The sequence below is a fragment of the Hemicordylus capensis genome, chromosome 5 (assembly GCF_027244095.1).
Source record: "Hemicordylus capensis ecotype Gifberg chromosome 5, rHemCap1.1.pri, whole genome shotgun sequence".
In the NCBI taxonomy this organism is placed as follows: Eukaryota; Metazoa; Chordata; class Lepidosauria; order Squamata; family Cordylidae; genus Hemicordylus; species Hemicordylus capensis.
This window is the reverse complement of record NC_069661.1, coordinates 175553658-175571696: the sequence shown is the minus strand read 5'-3', so window position 1 is coordinate 175571696 and position 18039 is coordinate 175553658. Positions and strand designations below refer to the sequence as shown.

Genomic DNA, 18039 nt, shown 5'->3' with positions numbered 1-18039 from the left:
AAGAGCTTATGTATTCCCATACCTTGCCTCTTATATTGTCAATTCGATCGCAACTAGCCCTTTCATTTTTGGAGCTAATCATAGGACAACACTGCATCTGTACCACTGTTTTAGCTAACCATGGTTAGGTTAAACTGCAATTTACAATTTTGCTTCTAAGCACAGGCACAAACTGGGTTTGCGATAAAAATGGTTACCAAAACAACAACAAAAACTTAGTTCCAAATGCTGCACTATGGTTAGATCCAAAAATGAAAAGAAGTAATTTACATGGCAAGGGGAGAATAGGAAAGTGCATGTATGTCCCATATGTCAAGCCCAGTCATCTCCGTTGAACTTTTAAAGCTGCTACATACCACTTTATTGTTTTAAAAGCTGTGCCCGTTTCCAACAGCATGCTACAACAATCTGCACTTCTCTCAGTGTTCTGCTGCTGTTGCATAAATATATGAACTCAAAATCTCCACCTACCCTTTGTTCTTGACACATGCATTTTTCAAATGAATATAGTTGGATGGGAAGATGCCCTGGAAGAGGGGAAAAAATGCCTAAGTAAATTCAACAAGAAGTTAACAAACCAAAAAAGAATAGAGTAAAAAGTCAGACCTAAATGAAATTTAAGAGCAAATTATGGCCATGTTAAAGAAGAGATTATCAGTATGGCTTGAAACGACATTTGTCATTTTACAGATGTAATGATTACATATTACATATGCAATAGGCATTTTAGAGATCCAGTAATGTATGGATGGATGCAACAAGCTGGAAAGCAAACATGACAGAACTTCATGTATTCAAACAGTCTGGAGAACATTCAAAACAGTTGGTTAATTAGCATTTAAGAGCACAACCTATGCATATTTACTCAAAAATTCCACTGAGTTCAATGAGTTCTATTCTCAAGTGTGCATAGGATTGCAGCCTTAGTACTCTTTTACAGAAACAACACACAAATACAGAAAACATACCAACACAGAGATATACCCTTCTTCTCCTCCATTTACTTACACACACACACACACACACACACACACACACACACACACACACACACACACACACGGCACAGTCATGCAAGGAAAGGAAGGGGACTCACAAAGCTATAAGGGAGAGCACACGTGTGCTCTCTCTAGCCTCTGCTGACTCCAGCAATAGGGGTGAGTCCAAACCGGTCCGGCGGCCATTCTAAAGAATGGCCGAACTGCCGGACCGGTTCGGCTCTTGCTGGTCCGGGTCCGGGTGGGGGGTATTGCTTTAAGGGCGGGAGGGCTTGCTTACCCCTCCCGCCTCTTTGCCCCCTCCAGCGCCCGTATTTAACAGACAAACGGGGCGCTGGAAACCAGCCGCCCCCGCCACCGCCGCCCCCCCCCGCCGCGAGCAGATTTACCCTTTAAAACTGCCAATACCCCTGCCGTCACCCGCCAGCCCTCCCTCCCTCCCAGCTGCCCGCCCGCCCGCCCGAGGACTCACCCAATGCTTTAGAAAAAATGAGAGGAGTTACCGGACGGAGCTCCTCTCGTTACAAAGGCCTGCTGCATACTGAAGGCGCCATGCGCGTGCCGCAAAGCACGCCAATCGCCGGAGGCCCGGTCTGCCCGGCAGGTAGACTGGGCCTCCGCCGATCGGAGGCCCGGACTACCCGCTGGGAAAAGGCCGGGTAGACCGGGCCTCCGATCGCCGGAGGCCCGGTCTACCTGCCGGGCCGGGTAGACCAGGCCTCCGGCGATCAGAGGCCTGGTCTACCTGGCCTTTTCCCAGCGGGTAGACTGGGCCTCCGGCGATTGGCGTGCTTTGTGGTGCGCGCATGCGCGCGCGCAAAGCACCTTCAGTATGCAGCAGGCCTTTGTAACGAGAGGAGCTCCGTCCGGTAGCTCCTCTCATTTTTTCTAAAGCATTGGGTGAGTCCTCGGGCAGGCGGGCGGGCAGCTGGGAGGGAGGGAGGGAGGGAGGGAGGGCTGGTGGGCGACAGCAGGGGTATTGGCAGTTTTAAAGGGTAAATCTGCTCGCGGCGGGGGGGCGGCGACGGGGGCGGTTGGTTTCCAGCGCCCCGTTTGTCTGTTAAATACGGGCGCTGGAGGAGACAAAGAGGCGGGAGGGGTAAGCAAGCCCTCCCCGCCCTTAAAGAAAGGCCCCCCTTCGGTGCCGGTCCGGACTGCTCCGGACCGTGCACATCCCTATCCAGCAACATGTTTCCCTCTCCAGCCTCAACTCCATCCCATTGCTCACCATCTCCTACCCCAACTCCAGGAGGCTAAAATGCACACTGAATGTCTTTTTTTCTTACCAATCAGTGAGTTGCAGCAGGTCTCCTATCCCTGCTATTCCATCTCTAAATAAAGTTGTGAGGGCAGAACCTATCAGGAAAGCTGCCTAGTTTCCATTTTTTATCCCTTCCCTCCCGCCACTGGGCAACAAGGGTGACGTAGGCTTTCCGGGACAGGCTTCATCTGGGACGCCCCTGAGCTGGTCCTGCTCTCGCTCTCTCTCATTCACATACCCCTACCTTCCCCTTCAGTCACACGCAAACTGTGTGAGAAGCTGAGACGCAACCCAATTCAAGGATGTGTGCACAGGAGTAGGTTATTCGTTTCAATGGGATTACTCCCATTTAAGTATACATATGTCTGCAGCCTCTCTTTTGTCTCTCTGAAGCAGAATTGAAGAGAGCAGTTGCTCCTCTAAAACAGGATTGTTAAGGGTATTACCACAAAGTAATGCACTCTACTTAAATTATTTATTTAGTGTTATATTTTTGTACCACCTTCATTAAGACAATCTCAAGGTAATTTACAAAACACTTAAAAACAATATGAAATTATAAAACAGTTGCACAATAAAAATATTGAACTGGAATACAAAAATACAAATCTAATTAAACATTGTAAAAAACATATACAATAAAATAAAACCTCATGTCCTTATTGGCTTTGGGGCACATAGTTAGCCAGTTCGAAAGTGAGGCTTTGTGACAGTCCAGAGCATTGCAGAATGATTGACATCAGAAAAAAACAAAGGGGTTTTTCCCCTTTGGAAAGGTGACTGGCACAAGGGGGATGAGCCAGAGGAGCCCTTCCCCCTTGTTGTAGCCCAACAGAAAACACTGCAAATGTTTGCTTCTGCAAAACAAGGTTGGGGGTGAGAAAGAGTGGGGCATACATAGTTGCTGCAAGGGCAATGCCCCACCAGACTTCCCCTGCCAGCTGAAGGAGGAGGAATTAAATCTACCAGTCTGGTGGCAAAGCAAGCACAGCGGCTGAAAACCACCTAACTACCCTGAATACCACCATCCATCCCACTGCTAGGGGTGTTCACGGAACCGCCAAACTGTGGTCCGGCACTGGAGTGGGGGGTGCTTTAAGAGCGGGGGAGGGTTTACATACCCCTCCCGCCACTTTCCTGCTCTGGCGCCCGTAATTTTAGTAGTAATTGGGGCGGCAGGATACCTCCCTGCCACCCCTTCCCTGCTTTCGCTATGAAAAGCTCCCAGGAGTCCTCTGCGCACACACACATTGTGCGCGCGCTTCACATCTCTGTGACGTGCGCACACGCGCAGAGGACTCCTGGGAACTTTTCATAGCGAAAGCGGGGAAGGGGTGGCAGGGAGGTATCCTGCCGCCCCAATTACTACTAAAATTACGGGCGCCAGAGCGGGAAAGTGGCGGGAGAGATAAGTAAACCCTCCCCCGCTCTTAAAGCAACCCCCCCACCCAAACCGAACCGCCCAGGTCCGGACTGGTCCGGAGGCCTTTAGAATGGCCTCCGGACCGGTCCGGGCTCATCCCTACCCACTGCTTCAATCACCATTATTTCCCCCTACCTTTCCAGAAAAAGTGTCAGGAAGTCCAGGGTGAGAAATAAGCTTTCCCTTTTATGTTTAAAGGTGTTATACAGTATTGCCATATAGTATATGGCTGTCGCACACAAAAAAAACCCCTCTTGCTTCATATTTTATTATATTTTATTTATCAATATTTCAAAGTGACTTTACATACATTTTAACTTTGAAATAGAAGTGGTTTTACCTTGATATTTGGGTTTTTAAAGGCAAATCCTCTGTACCAGCCTGTAGGGAAATAATAATCTATACATAAAATTGAATTTGTCTTTAAAATCAAATCACTCATATGTTCAGCAATAATAATAACTCGCATATAGGTTAAAAGCATACAATCCAACTATCAGTTATTTATAGGTGCAGTATTACACACATCCTGCAACTGAATTTTATTTATTTATTTATGTTTACATTTATATCCCGCTCCTCCTCCAAGGAGCCCAGAGAGGTGTACTACATACTTGAGTTTCTCCTCACAACAACCCTGTGAAGTACGTTAGGCTGAGAGAGAGAAGTGACTGGCCCAAAGTCACCCAGCTAGTATCATGGCTGAATGGGGATTTGAACTCGGGTCTCCCTGGTCCTAGTCCAGCACTCTAACCACTACACCACGCTGCTCTGTATAAATGCATGTACAAAGAACCAATTTGAGGATCACAATATTTTTGTGTGTAAATATTTTCACCTTGAATAAACTAATGATAGTTACAAAGTTAGACAGTAAACATCAAATATATATAGATACACTGGTATAATGTGAGCATCTGGAACACAGAAGAGGGTATACATGCATCTTTTCTATATCTAACCATCAAACATTAGGAATTGGAAATAAAATCTCCAAGATTATCATGAAAAATAACTCAGAGTATCTAAAGTCACACAATTTTTATTTTTCAGAAAACCAAGCTCAGTGTATTGCTGGAATAAAGCATTCTCAACTGAATGGATGTTTCAGTATATGGATTCATTTACCCTAAGTTTTTTTAAAAACTCCTAAAGGAGATGAGGAAGGATAGTGGTAAGAAAAATTGGTATGCAGCAAGTGCACATATACGTTCATGTTCCTGTCAGAGACTGAAATGCCTACTCTGTATAAAAACAGGTAATATTTCTTTCCCCCAGTGATCCTGATTCTTTCACCAAAGATAATGGCTTAATTTGAGATCTTTGGATTAAATGTGTTTGATTACAATTTACTCCTTGTTACACAGGCATCTCTGAATCTTAGCGCCTTTTGTTCACAGGATACTAAAGCCTGACTGTATTTTTCTATTAAATGGGCTCTCATCTGCTGCAAACATTTGAATTCTGCCTCACCATAATTATACGAGGTGACCTTGAGCTCCCTTCCCACCCGACAATTCCATGCTAATGTCAACACTTACCATCACATTTCTCTAGTATTTGAACAGTATCTCCAATTTCCAGCGATAAACTATGTGGGACTGTTCCTCGAAAACTTGCAATTACTGAAAGAGATATTACATTCCAGTTAATCTTTTTTTTAAACAAGCCACATGTTTACTATTAAACTTTCACACTATCACCAAAAGCAAAGCAGTTAATGAACAGATTTTTCTAAAACTCACAGTGCTGTAACCTGTATCTACTATAAATACCACATTGTGGGGTTTGCAAGCAGACGGCAACAGCCTCTTTTTCTTGTTAGTTGTTTTTATTTACTTGACAAGTAAACAAGTGGAAAATCAAGGAAGAAAACCATTCCTAGTGTGAGAACAGTATCTTGAGTAATAGCAACTGACATGCTACTCTTTAAAAAAGTTTCAAAATACACAGATATTTTAAGGCAAAAGTTGGCAGTACTGCAGCTGGATAGCTAAGAATCCTTATATACATCCAAGCAAAAACTGTAGCAATTGTTGTAGCCAGACATAAGCCCTATTCATAAGTTCTGCTCAACACTTGTACAAAGGTGTACACAGGTCTGTGTAAACAGGTACAGTTATTCACATATTACGTTGAACACAGGTACAGCAGTACATTTCCTATAGGTACCATGCATTTGAGGGGCCTGTACTCAGGTCCACTTTTTAAATGAACACAGATACAGTCGTGCTCAAAAAACATGTACAAGTGTACAGACATCTGTACAACACAATGTTTGAATAGGACTACAGAGAATATGAGAAGGAACATTTTACATAGGACCTCACTACTGGGACAGGGATGTCAGTAGCCACAATATGAGAGGGTGCCTCAGGAATAACTGTGATTTGATCTGTCTAGTATGTTAATACTAGGTTCATACACTTCATGCCCTCATTTCTGAGGATGTGTTAGGACCCAGCCATGCCTGAACCCTGGTCCCAATGTGATCTCCTCTGGACTATAATGAACAGTACAGCTATTCTACAGATCTTGGCATAGCCAGGGACACGGAGAAGTCAACAGCTGCTAAGTTTGTCACCCCAATGAAATCATGCTGAAGGCAACTGAGATAATTAAGGAATTCAACAGCCCCTGTCCCCCACTTCTTCCCATCTCACTCGGGGATCCCGATCTACAAACAGCCAGATCTGAAGCTCAGAACTAGTGGTGAAGCGTCTGTTTCATCACCCGAAGCCTTCCACAATCCTACTCAGGAAGTAACAGGAAATAATGGTACTTGTCCTGGATCAGAACCCAGCTGAGATCCAGGAAGGTGGAGAACAGCCAGGTACTAAAAAATGGCTCAGTCTCTGCCTGCCATCCCAACAGCTCCATATAGGTAGCTTGTCAACAAGCTTTCCAGTTCCTGGCGCTTTGTTCAGGTCCCACATGGCTTCTCCATGCCTCAGAAGTTGAGTACACAGTCAGGATTAAATTCTGCTTCATGTGCCATTCTTTAGGAAGGCAAAGTACAGAGCATTCTTGGTGGAGGCACCCAAGCTGTGGTATACTTTTACTAGGGAGGTCCACCGCTCTGTGGTTGCTTCCACTCTAGTTGTTTAGTCTGGAATAGACATAATTTGTTCCTTGTGTTTTTACAGAGAATGCAAGCCACATTTTTGCTACAAGCCTGTTGCACAATGTTTTCCATGTTGGTCTCCCATATTTCTTTCAGTTGTGATTTGTGGTTAGTTATTTTTTGTTATTCAAATTCAGTTTAAGTTATTCAAATTCAGTTAAAGCCTGACCAATGTGAACTGGCAAAGCACTATTGATGCCTTTTTTTTAAATTTACTTACTTACACTTCTATGCTGCCTTTCTAAAGGAAAGAAAAAACACAGTCAAGGTGACTTCTGTCCTTTCAATTGTCATACTTTCCCTTTCCCTTAAGTGACTTTCTGCTTTTCAGTCTTTACCACTTGGGTAAAATATTTGAAAACCTTTCCAGCTTCAACTTTGCTATCTTCTTCTTTGAAAATAGTTCTTGTTTGATATTGTTTATTTTACTGTGGTTTTTTCCCCCCAGATTCTAATTTTTCCCCCCTCAAATGGGTTTTAAACAATGATTTTGGGGGGAGTTTGTGTGACCCATCACAAGCCCAAGGGATAGAACAGGCTATAAATTGAAATCAGCAGCTGTAAACAAAGTTCAATAGACAAAACCATGGATGCAAGCAGAATGTAAGGAAATCCATCAGACTGGCTGAGAAAGCAAGACTCCAGTAAGGAGGAAGCAGCTGTAGACTTGCAGATGTGCAGGGAGAATTACTTATCAGCCCAATCAAGGAACTGCAACCATCTTTCAAGTTCCAGCTACATGATAAATTGCCTTTAAAATACCAGCTGCTCTCTCAAAGACATTGTTTGTGACTAAATCCCAATATGGGACGTGGTGGGGACAGTGAAGTGAGCAAGGTCAATGCCTCCATTAGACAGTAATCCTGCAGGCTCAAGCCTCCCAGTTATCAGCTGTGCAAAACCAGCAGCTTTACAAAATACCTTTCATAAGGGCTAAGTATGAAATCATCCAGCCTCAGATGTAACATTTTCACATAGCAATATTTTAAATCAATGTTTCTGTGGATTGAATGAAGATAACATTTGACAGTAGACCGCAGATTAAGAAATGTGTCGTTTAAATTATCTTGAAGAATCACACTTCATTGTGGATAAATCTGCATGTTTTTATGAATCAGGGTCACCACTTCAGAGCCAGTGCAGATGGTGGTAGAAAGAATGGATTTCACTTGGGGTGGGGAATTCACAGCAAGGTTCAAGGCCCTGCTCTTCAGTATCAACATGCCAAAAATCTAAAGTATGTTTTATGAGCTCTAGTTATTTCCTTTTTAAAAACATTAACTTTTGCATTGTAGCACAGAAAATTCAAATACATACTATTTTAAGCAAAAGGGATTTGCCTATTTATTTATCTATCATATTTCATACCGACTGATATGTACATCTCTAGCCAGTGTACAAAATTTTAAACAATATAAAAGAGTAAACACATTAAAATTCCACAAAACACAATAAAAACAATCTTATAAAATCAGTTAGTAAAACCAGTTAGTAAAATTAATTCCAGTTAAAAGCCTGCAAGAACAGCTGTGTCTTGAGAGTCTTCCTGAAAACAAATAGACAAGGAGATGTTCTTCTCTCAACAGGAAGCATATTCCAAAGCCCCAGGGCAGCCACAGAGAAAGCCCGGTCCCAAGTCGTCACCAAACAAGCCAGCGGCAACCATAACTGGACCTCTCCAGAAGAGCGTAATAGGCAGCAGGGCTCATGACAAAGGCAGCGCTCTCTTAAATACCCTGGGCCCAAGCTGTTAAGGCCTTTATAGGTAATAACCAGCACATTGTATTTCGCCTGGAAACATTTCAGCAGCCAGTGCAATTCTTTTAAAATTGTTATGTGCTGTGTTGTCCCAGAGCCCAATCTGGCTGCCTCATTCTGTACCAATTGTCATTTCCACACTACGTACAAAGGCAGCCCCACTTAGAGTACATTACAGTAGTCATAAATACGTCTGTCAACTTAATTTTTCCTAACAATAGTTCTTCACAGTATATGGTAACAGTGAAACTGTTGTCCAAAGAAGAAACCAGAAATAGGGGGAAGCGGAAAGCAGGGCAAAAAGGAAACCAGAAAGAGAGGAGGAGATGCAGGGCAAAAAGAAGAAGAAACTAGAAAGTGTGGGGGGGTAGGGGATAGAAGACAGGGGGCAAAAGGAAGAAAGGGGGGAAGGAGAAGACTGGGATAAAGGCAGAGAGCAAAAAAAAAAGGGGGGGGGGAGACGGAAGGGAAAAGACAAGCAGATAAGGGAACACAACTGGAGAAAGCCAGCACTTGCATCCCCTCACCTCACAAAACAAGAAGCTACCAGAGAAACTCAAACTTAGAAGCAGCCACCAAATCTTCCAAAGCACGGCGCTTCCTTCAGCCCCTCCTCCCTTGCCTGTTACTTCTTTCCTTGGTCTTAGTGGCTGCAACAGGCTGCTAATCAAGCTGTTCCAGCTAGCCTGATTTCTAGTGGGTGCCGGCCTGGCATTGACCACTCCAGGAACGACAGAATAGGTAGAAAATACAGCCCCTGAAGGCACCAGGAAGTTTTATTTTTACCCATTTTTTAGTTCCTGTAGTGTTCGATGCCAGGCCAGCATCCCCTTGGCATCAGACTGGCTGCAACAGCTAGATTAGCAGGCTGTTCCAGCCAATAAGACCAAGGAAGGAAGCAACAGGCAAGGAGGAGTGGCTGGAGGAAGCTCCGTGCTTTGGAAGATTTGGTGGCTGCCTGCCCCTAGTAAGTTTCAGTGTATTTGATAGCCTGTTTTGGTTTGTTGGGAGGAAGGCAAGCCCTTCCTGCCCTTACTGATGAGCCACCTCTGCTCCAAACTCTCATTGAGGTAGAAAGGACATCCAAGACACGTATATGAACTAGTCTTTAGCAATCAGCATCCTTACATGCTTCCCTCTGCTCTTAATCAATGGACTAAATGAAACTGTCAAAGCACATGGCACTTTTATTGACGAAACAGCCTAATCTGTAGAGATTTGTACCTTTAGTGTAGTTTCAATCATCAGTGTCAGCAAACATGACAGATATCAATCCCAGCACAGGCTTGCAATGTAAACCTAACACTCAATCAGTATGCAGTTCATATGCCTCTAGGAGGCACAAAACAACCTTTTAAAATAACTTACTGCTAGGCTGTAAAATATCTGTTAACACTTTCAGTCTCCCCAAAATATAAAGCTCTCAAGATCATTCGGGAGATTCCTATGGACTTGCATCTCAATTCAAGCAGGTCAAGCTTGTAATGTTGGTAATGACCACAAGATCTGACTTGTAGTCACAATAAGCACTTTTTCTTTCAAGTTTAATTAAGTTACTGAGATCCAGTTCTATTTAAGCATCATTCTTCAAAATTCTCACACAGAATATTCCCCCGCCCCCTGTATTCTAATGCAAAAATAGTGCACTGAGAAGAAAATAAACACCCTGGACTTTCCTTGATTTTTGTTTTGTTTCTTTATGAAAAATGCATTCTGTTTAACAATATTTTAATGCCATTCTGTGAGCAAGTGAATAGTTTGAACTTAATTAGCATGCATCCATCTATCCAGGCACACACTAACCACATCCTAAAACAATCCTTAAAAATCATATTCTCTGCTCTTCCTCACTGATGAATAGGTTTGCACCTGGGCAAGTAAACAGTTGTATCTCTTTCTCAGGCCTGCACAACATATGGCCCGCGGGTCACATCCCTAAGGCCTTTTTTCTTGGCCCACAGGGCCATTCCCGCTGCTTCTCCCACCTCCCTCCCGAGCCCTCCTGCCATGAACTTCCATTTTTAACAAATTTCAGCTGCCAGGGGATGAATTGAGCAGTCCTTCTCCCCTCAACTGGCCCAACATGGAGGACTCTGGAGCCTGTGAGAGTTGGGTCATGGGGGCCGTGGGGATGGTGGTTTTTTAACTGTTTGTGGCTGAAATGCTGTGCTTGTTTGAAGACCCCACCACACAGTCCTTTACCGCCCCCTCATCAAGCCTACCCCATCTTTCTCCTCCTCTCATAAAGTCTGCATCATCCTTCCACCCTCCCTCTCTCAAGCCAAACTCACCCTCTTTCCATCTCTTTCTTTCTCTCCCTCTCTTTCCCCTCAAGCTTGCCCCATCTCCTTTTTCTTTTTCTATCCCTCCCCCTTTTTCTCTCAAGCCAAACCTACACATCCTCTTTCTATCTCTTTCTTTTATAATTTTCTTTCTCCCCCTCTCCCCTCAAGCTTGCCCCATCCCCTTTTCCTATCCCTCTCTTTTTTCTCTTTCTCTCTCAAGCCAGCTCCATCCTCCCTCTCTCTCACCAGTCTCTTTCTCAACCCCATCTTCCCTCCCTCCCCCCTCTCTCAAGTTAGCCCCATCCTCCCTCCCTCACGCCAGCCCCATCCTCTCTCTCTCTCAATCTTGCGTTCTCTCAAGCAAAGCCTGCCCCATCCTCTCCCTCTTTCTTTCTCTCCCCCTTCTCTCTTTCCCTCCCTTTCCCCCAATTTAATTAATTGATTGATATTAAATGTTACTTTAATAATCAGCACCCTAAAAATTGACCTCGCCCCCCATGAGCCAAGTCACGGTATATTTTGGCCCACCAGGTCATTTGAGTTATGCACCCCTGCTCTATCAAAAGCACCTTATGTACTTTATATCTAAAGCATCTTGTGATAGAAATACCACATAGAAAGGACTTAGAGAAAAAGCAGGGTGGGGCTACAATTAGGCAAACTACACCCATATGGAGCTTTGTGTCTACTTTGTGTTATCACCACAAAGAAGGGTTGAGGGAGCCTTCACCAAGGCATTTGGCATTTTTCACTTCTCCCATGCCCTCCAATCTCCTGAGGTTATCAAGACTGCTGTACACTACTGTATTCCTCAAAAAATGTTTTTTCCCCTAGTATGTTTTTAAATTCTTCTACTAGTTGAACCCGCACAGAACATCTGTGCATGTGTGCTAGTGCACTCGGCCTTCCCACCCCCTCACTTGGCCTTGCCCACCCCAGAGACTTGGTGGGGCAACAGAAAGTCCCCTCACTCGGCCTTCCCCTCCCACTCGGCTAATCCCTGTTAGAGGGAACACTGATTTTGACCAAGATGATCACTTGCCAAGGTAAGCCCACTATAACCCTTCGTTAAACCCCATTCAAGTAGGAGAGTCAGGCGGAAATCAGTTTGCCAAGGGTATTGTGAAATCAAAGTCAGCCTCAGCTTCTCTAATAAGACCCTACAGTGGGTGTCATTAAATTCAAATTAAATTGTATGTATTTCTCAAAGTTAGAAGGGCAGAAATGTTCCAGTTCAAGAAATTTTTAAACAAATATGAAGCAGAAGTAGGTTTCCTACAACACAGAAAAAGCCCAGCATGAAGGCACATCTGGCAGAAGAAGAGGAATCCTGTAAAGGGTGAAAGAATAAAAAACCAAATAAAACCAAGAGCCATCACCTAACCCAGCATGCTCACTGGCTTTGCTCCCAAAATATAGCCAGTATTCTAAGAAAGGTCTAAGAAATAGTGAGAAAGTCACCTTCGATACAACTAGTCCACAGGTCTAGCAAATTACTCGAAAGGAAGCAAAGGTTCAGAGCATAAATAAGAGACAGCATTTTTGCTTTTTGATTTAAGGAAATCATCCTGGACTGAAAAAGAACAAAAGTGAAATATTCTAGGAAGCCATGTTCTAGACAAAATACACTGGATTCATGCCAAATATTCCCTTAGGAAGCCAGTTGCAAAATATGCTATATTCTATTTCTAGTAACAATATGTTGATTAATCTGGTGAGGAAAGAAAATAAAAACACCTCCCTGATGTGAATCTCTATCTGTCCACTGAAGCATTTTCTTCATGCTGAGAAATTAGCTGAGGTTGCAAACTTTCACTTCATACATTCTGGCTGTATTGCAAAAATTCATTACTTTTTTTTAAAGGGAGGTTGCATGTGTGAGACAGTTGGAATTCTTTCATTTACAGTACAATTTGGCAAGTTCCCCCCCCCCCTCTAAATGGCAATACTGAGAAGAAAAATCATATCATAGTTATGTTTCTTTACAAATATTTGCACATAAAGTGGTTTTATTCTGTCCACATTAATCCTAATATTTTGGAAACCAAGCCCCTTGTCCGCTAAACCTTCTGGAACACTGTGTTAACTGCTGTTTACATACATACACTTAGCAGCAGTACAGAAATCTTTCTGCTTTATCTTTCAAAAAATGCAACATGAAACAGTAGGACCAGTGACGGATTTAAGAAGAGGCAGAGTAGGCATCTGCCTATGGCAGCAAAATTTGAGAAGCAGCAAACTTTGCTGCCTCTCTGTGGAGACAAGGGGAAAGTCCCCCCTCCTTAAAAACTGCCACTTTGCATGGTGGGATAAGGTCAGCATTATGGGCCATAACTCACTACAGATGGGCCGTGCAGTCATATGGGAGGGAGGAGGGGAGATGGAAGGAGCTCTCCCTCACTGCTCTCGCTGCCTGCACAGCAGCATTGCTAAAAGGGGAAACTTTCCCCTTCGCCCACTATCACTCTCCCCACTGCAGCCGCTGCCGCCCCGTCACCTGTATGGCATTTTTAAGGTAAAGGGGCTTTCCCCTCTCCCGCAGCTGCCACTGTGTGGCATTTGCTGACCTTATCCCGCCATGCATAGCGACGGTCTTTAAGGAGACATGGGGAGCTTCTCCCTCCACCCCTACCCTCGCTGCCGTGGTGAGGGCGGCAAGTCCTTGGGTAGCAAAAGGCTTAATCTGCCCCTGAGTAGGACTTTGAAGAAGGTTCACTAGGAAGCCTGTGCATATCCACCAACAAATCCAAGGACCAGTTGCAGGGGAGTAATGGCAGGTGAGAGGGCACGCCCTCAACTCCTGTCTGTGGCTTCCAGCAGCATCTGGTGGGCCACTGTGCAAAACAGGATGCTGGACTAGATGGGCCTTGTTGGGCCTGATCCAGCAGGGCTGTTCTAATGTTCTTATGTTTCTCTCAGAATCTTCCCAGATTTCACATAGTTAGGCTGTTAGTTACTTCACATCTCCTTCATCAATACCCAAATGGTTTGACTCACTGAAACCAACTTTGCAGGTAGCAGAAAGATGAGGCAGCAATTGTAACAGAACAGCAACTGCATCCATCTGTAGATAATCTCCTCCAGACAGTGTCTCCTGTGGTATTTTGTTAGCTTTCAGAATGGCAAGCTCAAGAGCTCAGAGGCACATCTCCTAAAGGACTAATTGGGGATAGCATCACTGGATGATTGATTCAAACAGACCAAGTCACATGCTCCATGGGTTCTACCATTTGCTGCAGATACCAGCCTCGCTACCATATACAAACACAGGTCACCATCAGTCTCCCCATCCTGTAATACAAGTCCTTATCCTATAAATAAACTTTATTTGTTAGCCACCCCATAACAAATTATTCTCTAGGCAGCAAATGTGGACCTTTAAGACTTTAAAGGTCCACATTCACTATAATAGGGACTCTGAAGTTAGCATACGATTTATATCATCTGTTAAGTTAAATATCTGTATGTGTTAAGTATCTGTATACAAGTCCACAGAGGAAATGGAAGGTCTGTGGAGAGAAAGCAAATAGCACCCAGCTAGGGGCAGCAGGATCCATGAATCCCCAAAACCTGCAACTACGTATATTTTTAAGCAGCCACAAATGTTTTCAGTTCATCTGTGTTTGTAGGATAGAGCAGGATAGAAATGTTAGCCTCATTTTGATCTAAGATAAAAAATAAAAAAGGTGATGTGGAGCAAAGAACTGTTGAAATAATCCATTCAGTATTTCTCATGTCTATGAGAGGTATGTTTATAGCAGGGTGGAGGGAAATTAAGGGCAACTGGATTTACGTTCCTGTTCACCAGAGAGAAATGAGGCACCTGAAATTGACTTGAGCAATGATCTAATAATGAACTTTATATTTGAGCAATATAAAATAAATGACCCTTTAATTGCATACAATAAATACAGAAGACAGATGGCACCATCAATATGTGCAGGACACTCAAAACCAATTCTAAAAATTGAGTAATATTTCCAATATAAAATATAATATAATATAATATAATATAATATAATATAATATAATATAATATAATATAAATAATAAATTGCATCCGTTTATGTATGTGTAAATGTTTTACATAATGAAGCTATTCTCTCTCTCTCTCCCTCTCTCACTCACACACACACACTAAAGCAGTATAAGCCTAACATCTAATACTTTAACTTGCAGGTAAAGGTAAAGTGCCGTCAAGTTGGTGTCGACTCCTGGCACCCACAGAGCCCTGTGGTTGTCTTTGGTAGAATACAGGAGGGGTTTACCATTGCCTCCTCCCGTGCAGTGTGAGATGATTCCTTTCAGCATCTTCCTATATCGCTGCTGCCTGATATAGGTCCCATAGTCTGGAAAACATACCAGCGAGGATTTGAACTGGTAACCTCTGGCTTGCTAGTCAAGTTATTTCCCCACTGCACCATTAGGTGGCTTAGAGGTGCCTATTATCCCATCAACAAGCAGAACAGTTACAGAAGTCTATTCTCATTGAACAGGATGAGCTGAAATGATAAATCTCAAATGCATTGTGAGGAAAAGCCCTATAGAAACTGTCCAAGTGAAAAGTATATGTATTTCCCTCCTTCTTAACAGAACAAAGTTAAGGCTCAAACACCTAATAGCCTCTGGATATAATAAAAGTTAATGAAGCGTTGTTAGGCATTCATAATCTTTCTAAGGTTTAACTGCTTTGCAGTACAGCAGGGGGAAGACTATGACATTTTGTGTGCATTTCTGTAGTGCAATCTAAATCTGATATAAAACATATGCTGCCTTTTGAGTCTTTTTAGGCTGGTGGAGATCAGTTGTGTCTTTTAATCCATTGAAGACCCAATTTATGCTTATTTATTTTCCAAATAGCTCTGCTACACTAGAGATGAAATGGCATTAATGGCATTAATTTGCTCTACCCCTCAGATCCCTACAGAAAATTCTCTGCTGTATTTTTTTAATTCACTTTTTTTTTGCCAAACCTTTTGTTGCCAAACATTTTATGCTATTTGACAGTAAGTATTTGACAGTATTCAGTACACAAAATGTAATGCTATTTTGTAGTACTTGGTAAATGAAGGGTAATATTATTAATTTCACACCTATCAAAATCAAGGGAAATAAAGAGGGTTTAATTTCATGGTAAAAAACCTAATGTTCAAAATATACATTTATACTCAAAACTCTGAATAGGGCTGTATAAAATGAATAGGACTGTATAAAATAAAATCAATGAAACTTTGCATGCAAAATCTGGTTATCAAAAATGGAAGTCTGTGCAGAATTTCATATTTTTGCCAATATTGTTTAGCTCTAAATTATACTAGTCCTACAGAATTAAGGACAGAAGGTTAGTCCTGCCTGATGTCATATCAGTTCTGCTCCTCAAGGACCTTGCCTTGTGTAGTCAGTCATCTTTTTTAGTGTACACAATTCTTTAAAATAATTCATCCACCTTCACAACTTTGCAAAATGATTTCTTAATCTTTCTATTTTACAGATGATGAAGATAGAATAATTGCCCAAGGCTATCTAGATAATGCATAATTAAGGAAGGCTTTGAATAGAAGTAATCACAGTTCAATAATATTCATGAGACTATTCATTGCCTTGAGACCTTCACAAAGATCATTTGACACAATGAAGTTTCTCATTTGTAATTTACATACAAATGATCAACTAAATAAAAACACTTCAACAAGTTTCTTAATCATTTCGGCCAAACCAGTGAAGACAATACCACCTTATTTCATCAGAAGGAACCAATAATTGCAAACACAACCATTTGTAGGGAAGGTTTTAAAAAAGCAAAAAGTACATTGCTGGTAGCTGGTATCATATCTACTTTGAACAGATAAATGCATTCTAGATTTACTTTTTTGCAGAAAGTCTAGTATTAAAGTGTTCTACAAGCATGTGAAAGGGGACATAAACCTGCAATCATTTGGGTTATATCTGGGCAAAAACAGTTTCTTGATGCAAGCCCGTGGCATATCTGGTATACCTGAGCTACTGCATAAAGTGAGACGAGCATCCAACTGTGCCATTAGAGGGTGGGGGAAAGAACAATATTTGCAGTGGGCAACTAGATAGCCACATTCTACTTCTCAAAGTTCAAGTAACTTACTTCAAAAGCCAGTAATCTGATTCAGGGTCTAGCAGTAGAGAACAGGTCAGGTTCCAAAGTGCATGACCCCAAAGAAATGTCAAGTAGGTGGTGACATCCAGGGGTGGAAACACACCTCCAGGCATGTGAAGGAGGGTAGCAGGTACATGAGCCCTCTTCAGACTTAAAAGGGGGTGGTGGTGCTGTTACATACAGTGATAAGTAGGGCTTTCAAGCATGCTTTCAGTCCCCTCTCCCTTTTAAAAACAAACACACATCTGAAAAGTGCTATAGTCAGATTAGGCAAATGGCTGGGTATCCAAAGGAATCCAAAGATCAGCATAGCCGGAAGTGTGTTGCCACCTCTCTCTATCACATGCTCATACAGTTACACCAGTCCATTATGATCTGGGGCAAGTGAATCTGTGTGGCTACATACAGAGACAAGATACTGAGCCTGAGGAACCAAGCCTGAAGCTACAGTGTTATAAGTCCTCTAGGGGTTCTTCAGATCACCTGGCCTATCTGAACCAATAAGCAGCAGTACCTTCTCTCTACCCATTGTTATTATAATGTATAACCCACTTTTCAACACAAATGTTCGCGAAGTAGTGTACACAGCCATCAAGTGAGTATAGTAGCTGCACAACAATAAGGCCAACAACTCCCTAAGCAGTCCAGTGGTACAGGGAGTAAAGCTCTGGAGCCTGGTTGTTCGCAATCCTGATTCAATACAGAAACACAACACTTTATACACACCCTCAGTATTTGTGCAAAATCACAAATCATATGGACGGAGATATGCACATATCTCAGTGCATATAAATAGAACTGTGGATTTAAATTGTTTTAAGTTTTTTAAAAAAATCTCTTTTATGTTGTTGTAAACCAACCATAGACCAACATTTGGGGTGGTATACAAGTTTGAAAAGTGGAAGGAAAGAAAGAGAGAGGGAGGGAGGGAAGGAGGGAGGGAGGCAGGCTGGCTTCAGGTTCTCAAAGTTATCACCTCCTGAACAATCCATCAGTCAAGTGGTGTAGGACATAAAGAAGTGCCCAGACCTTCCTTTCCCTCCACAAAAAGAATCTACTT

At 42.7% G+C, this 18039-nt stretch overlaps 1 protein-coding gene across 6 annotated transcripts in view; it reads right to left on the bottom strand.

Moving 5' to 3' along the window:
• The window catches only part of DOCK4 (dedicator of cytokinesis 4), a 391842-nt gene that overhangs the window by 230257 nt on the left and 143546 nt on the right, over positions 1-18039 (bottom strand). For 5 of the 6 annotated variants that reach the window (XM_053253855.1, XM_053253858.1, XM_053253861.1 and 2 more), the window contains exons 2-4: positions 5224-5307; positions 4023-4063; positions 472-527 (exon numbers count right to left, since the gene is read on the bottom strand). In XM_053253855.1, the coding sequence (XP_053109830.1) occupies positions 472-527; positions 4023-4063; positions 5224-5307 (181 nt within the window). Of the gene's footprint in view, positions 1-471; positions 528-4022; positions 4064-5223; positions 5308-9091; positions 9352-18039 lie in introns of those variants that run through there. The other variant, XM_053253860.1, reaches the window with a different exon arrangement.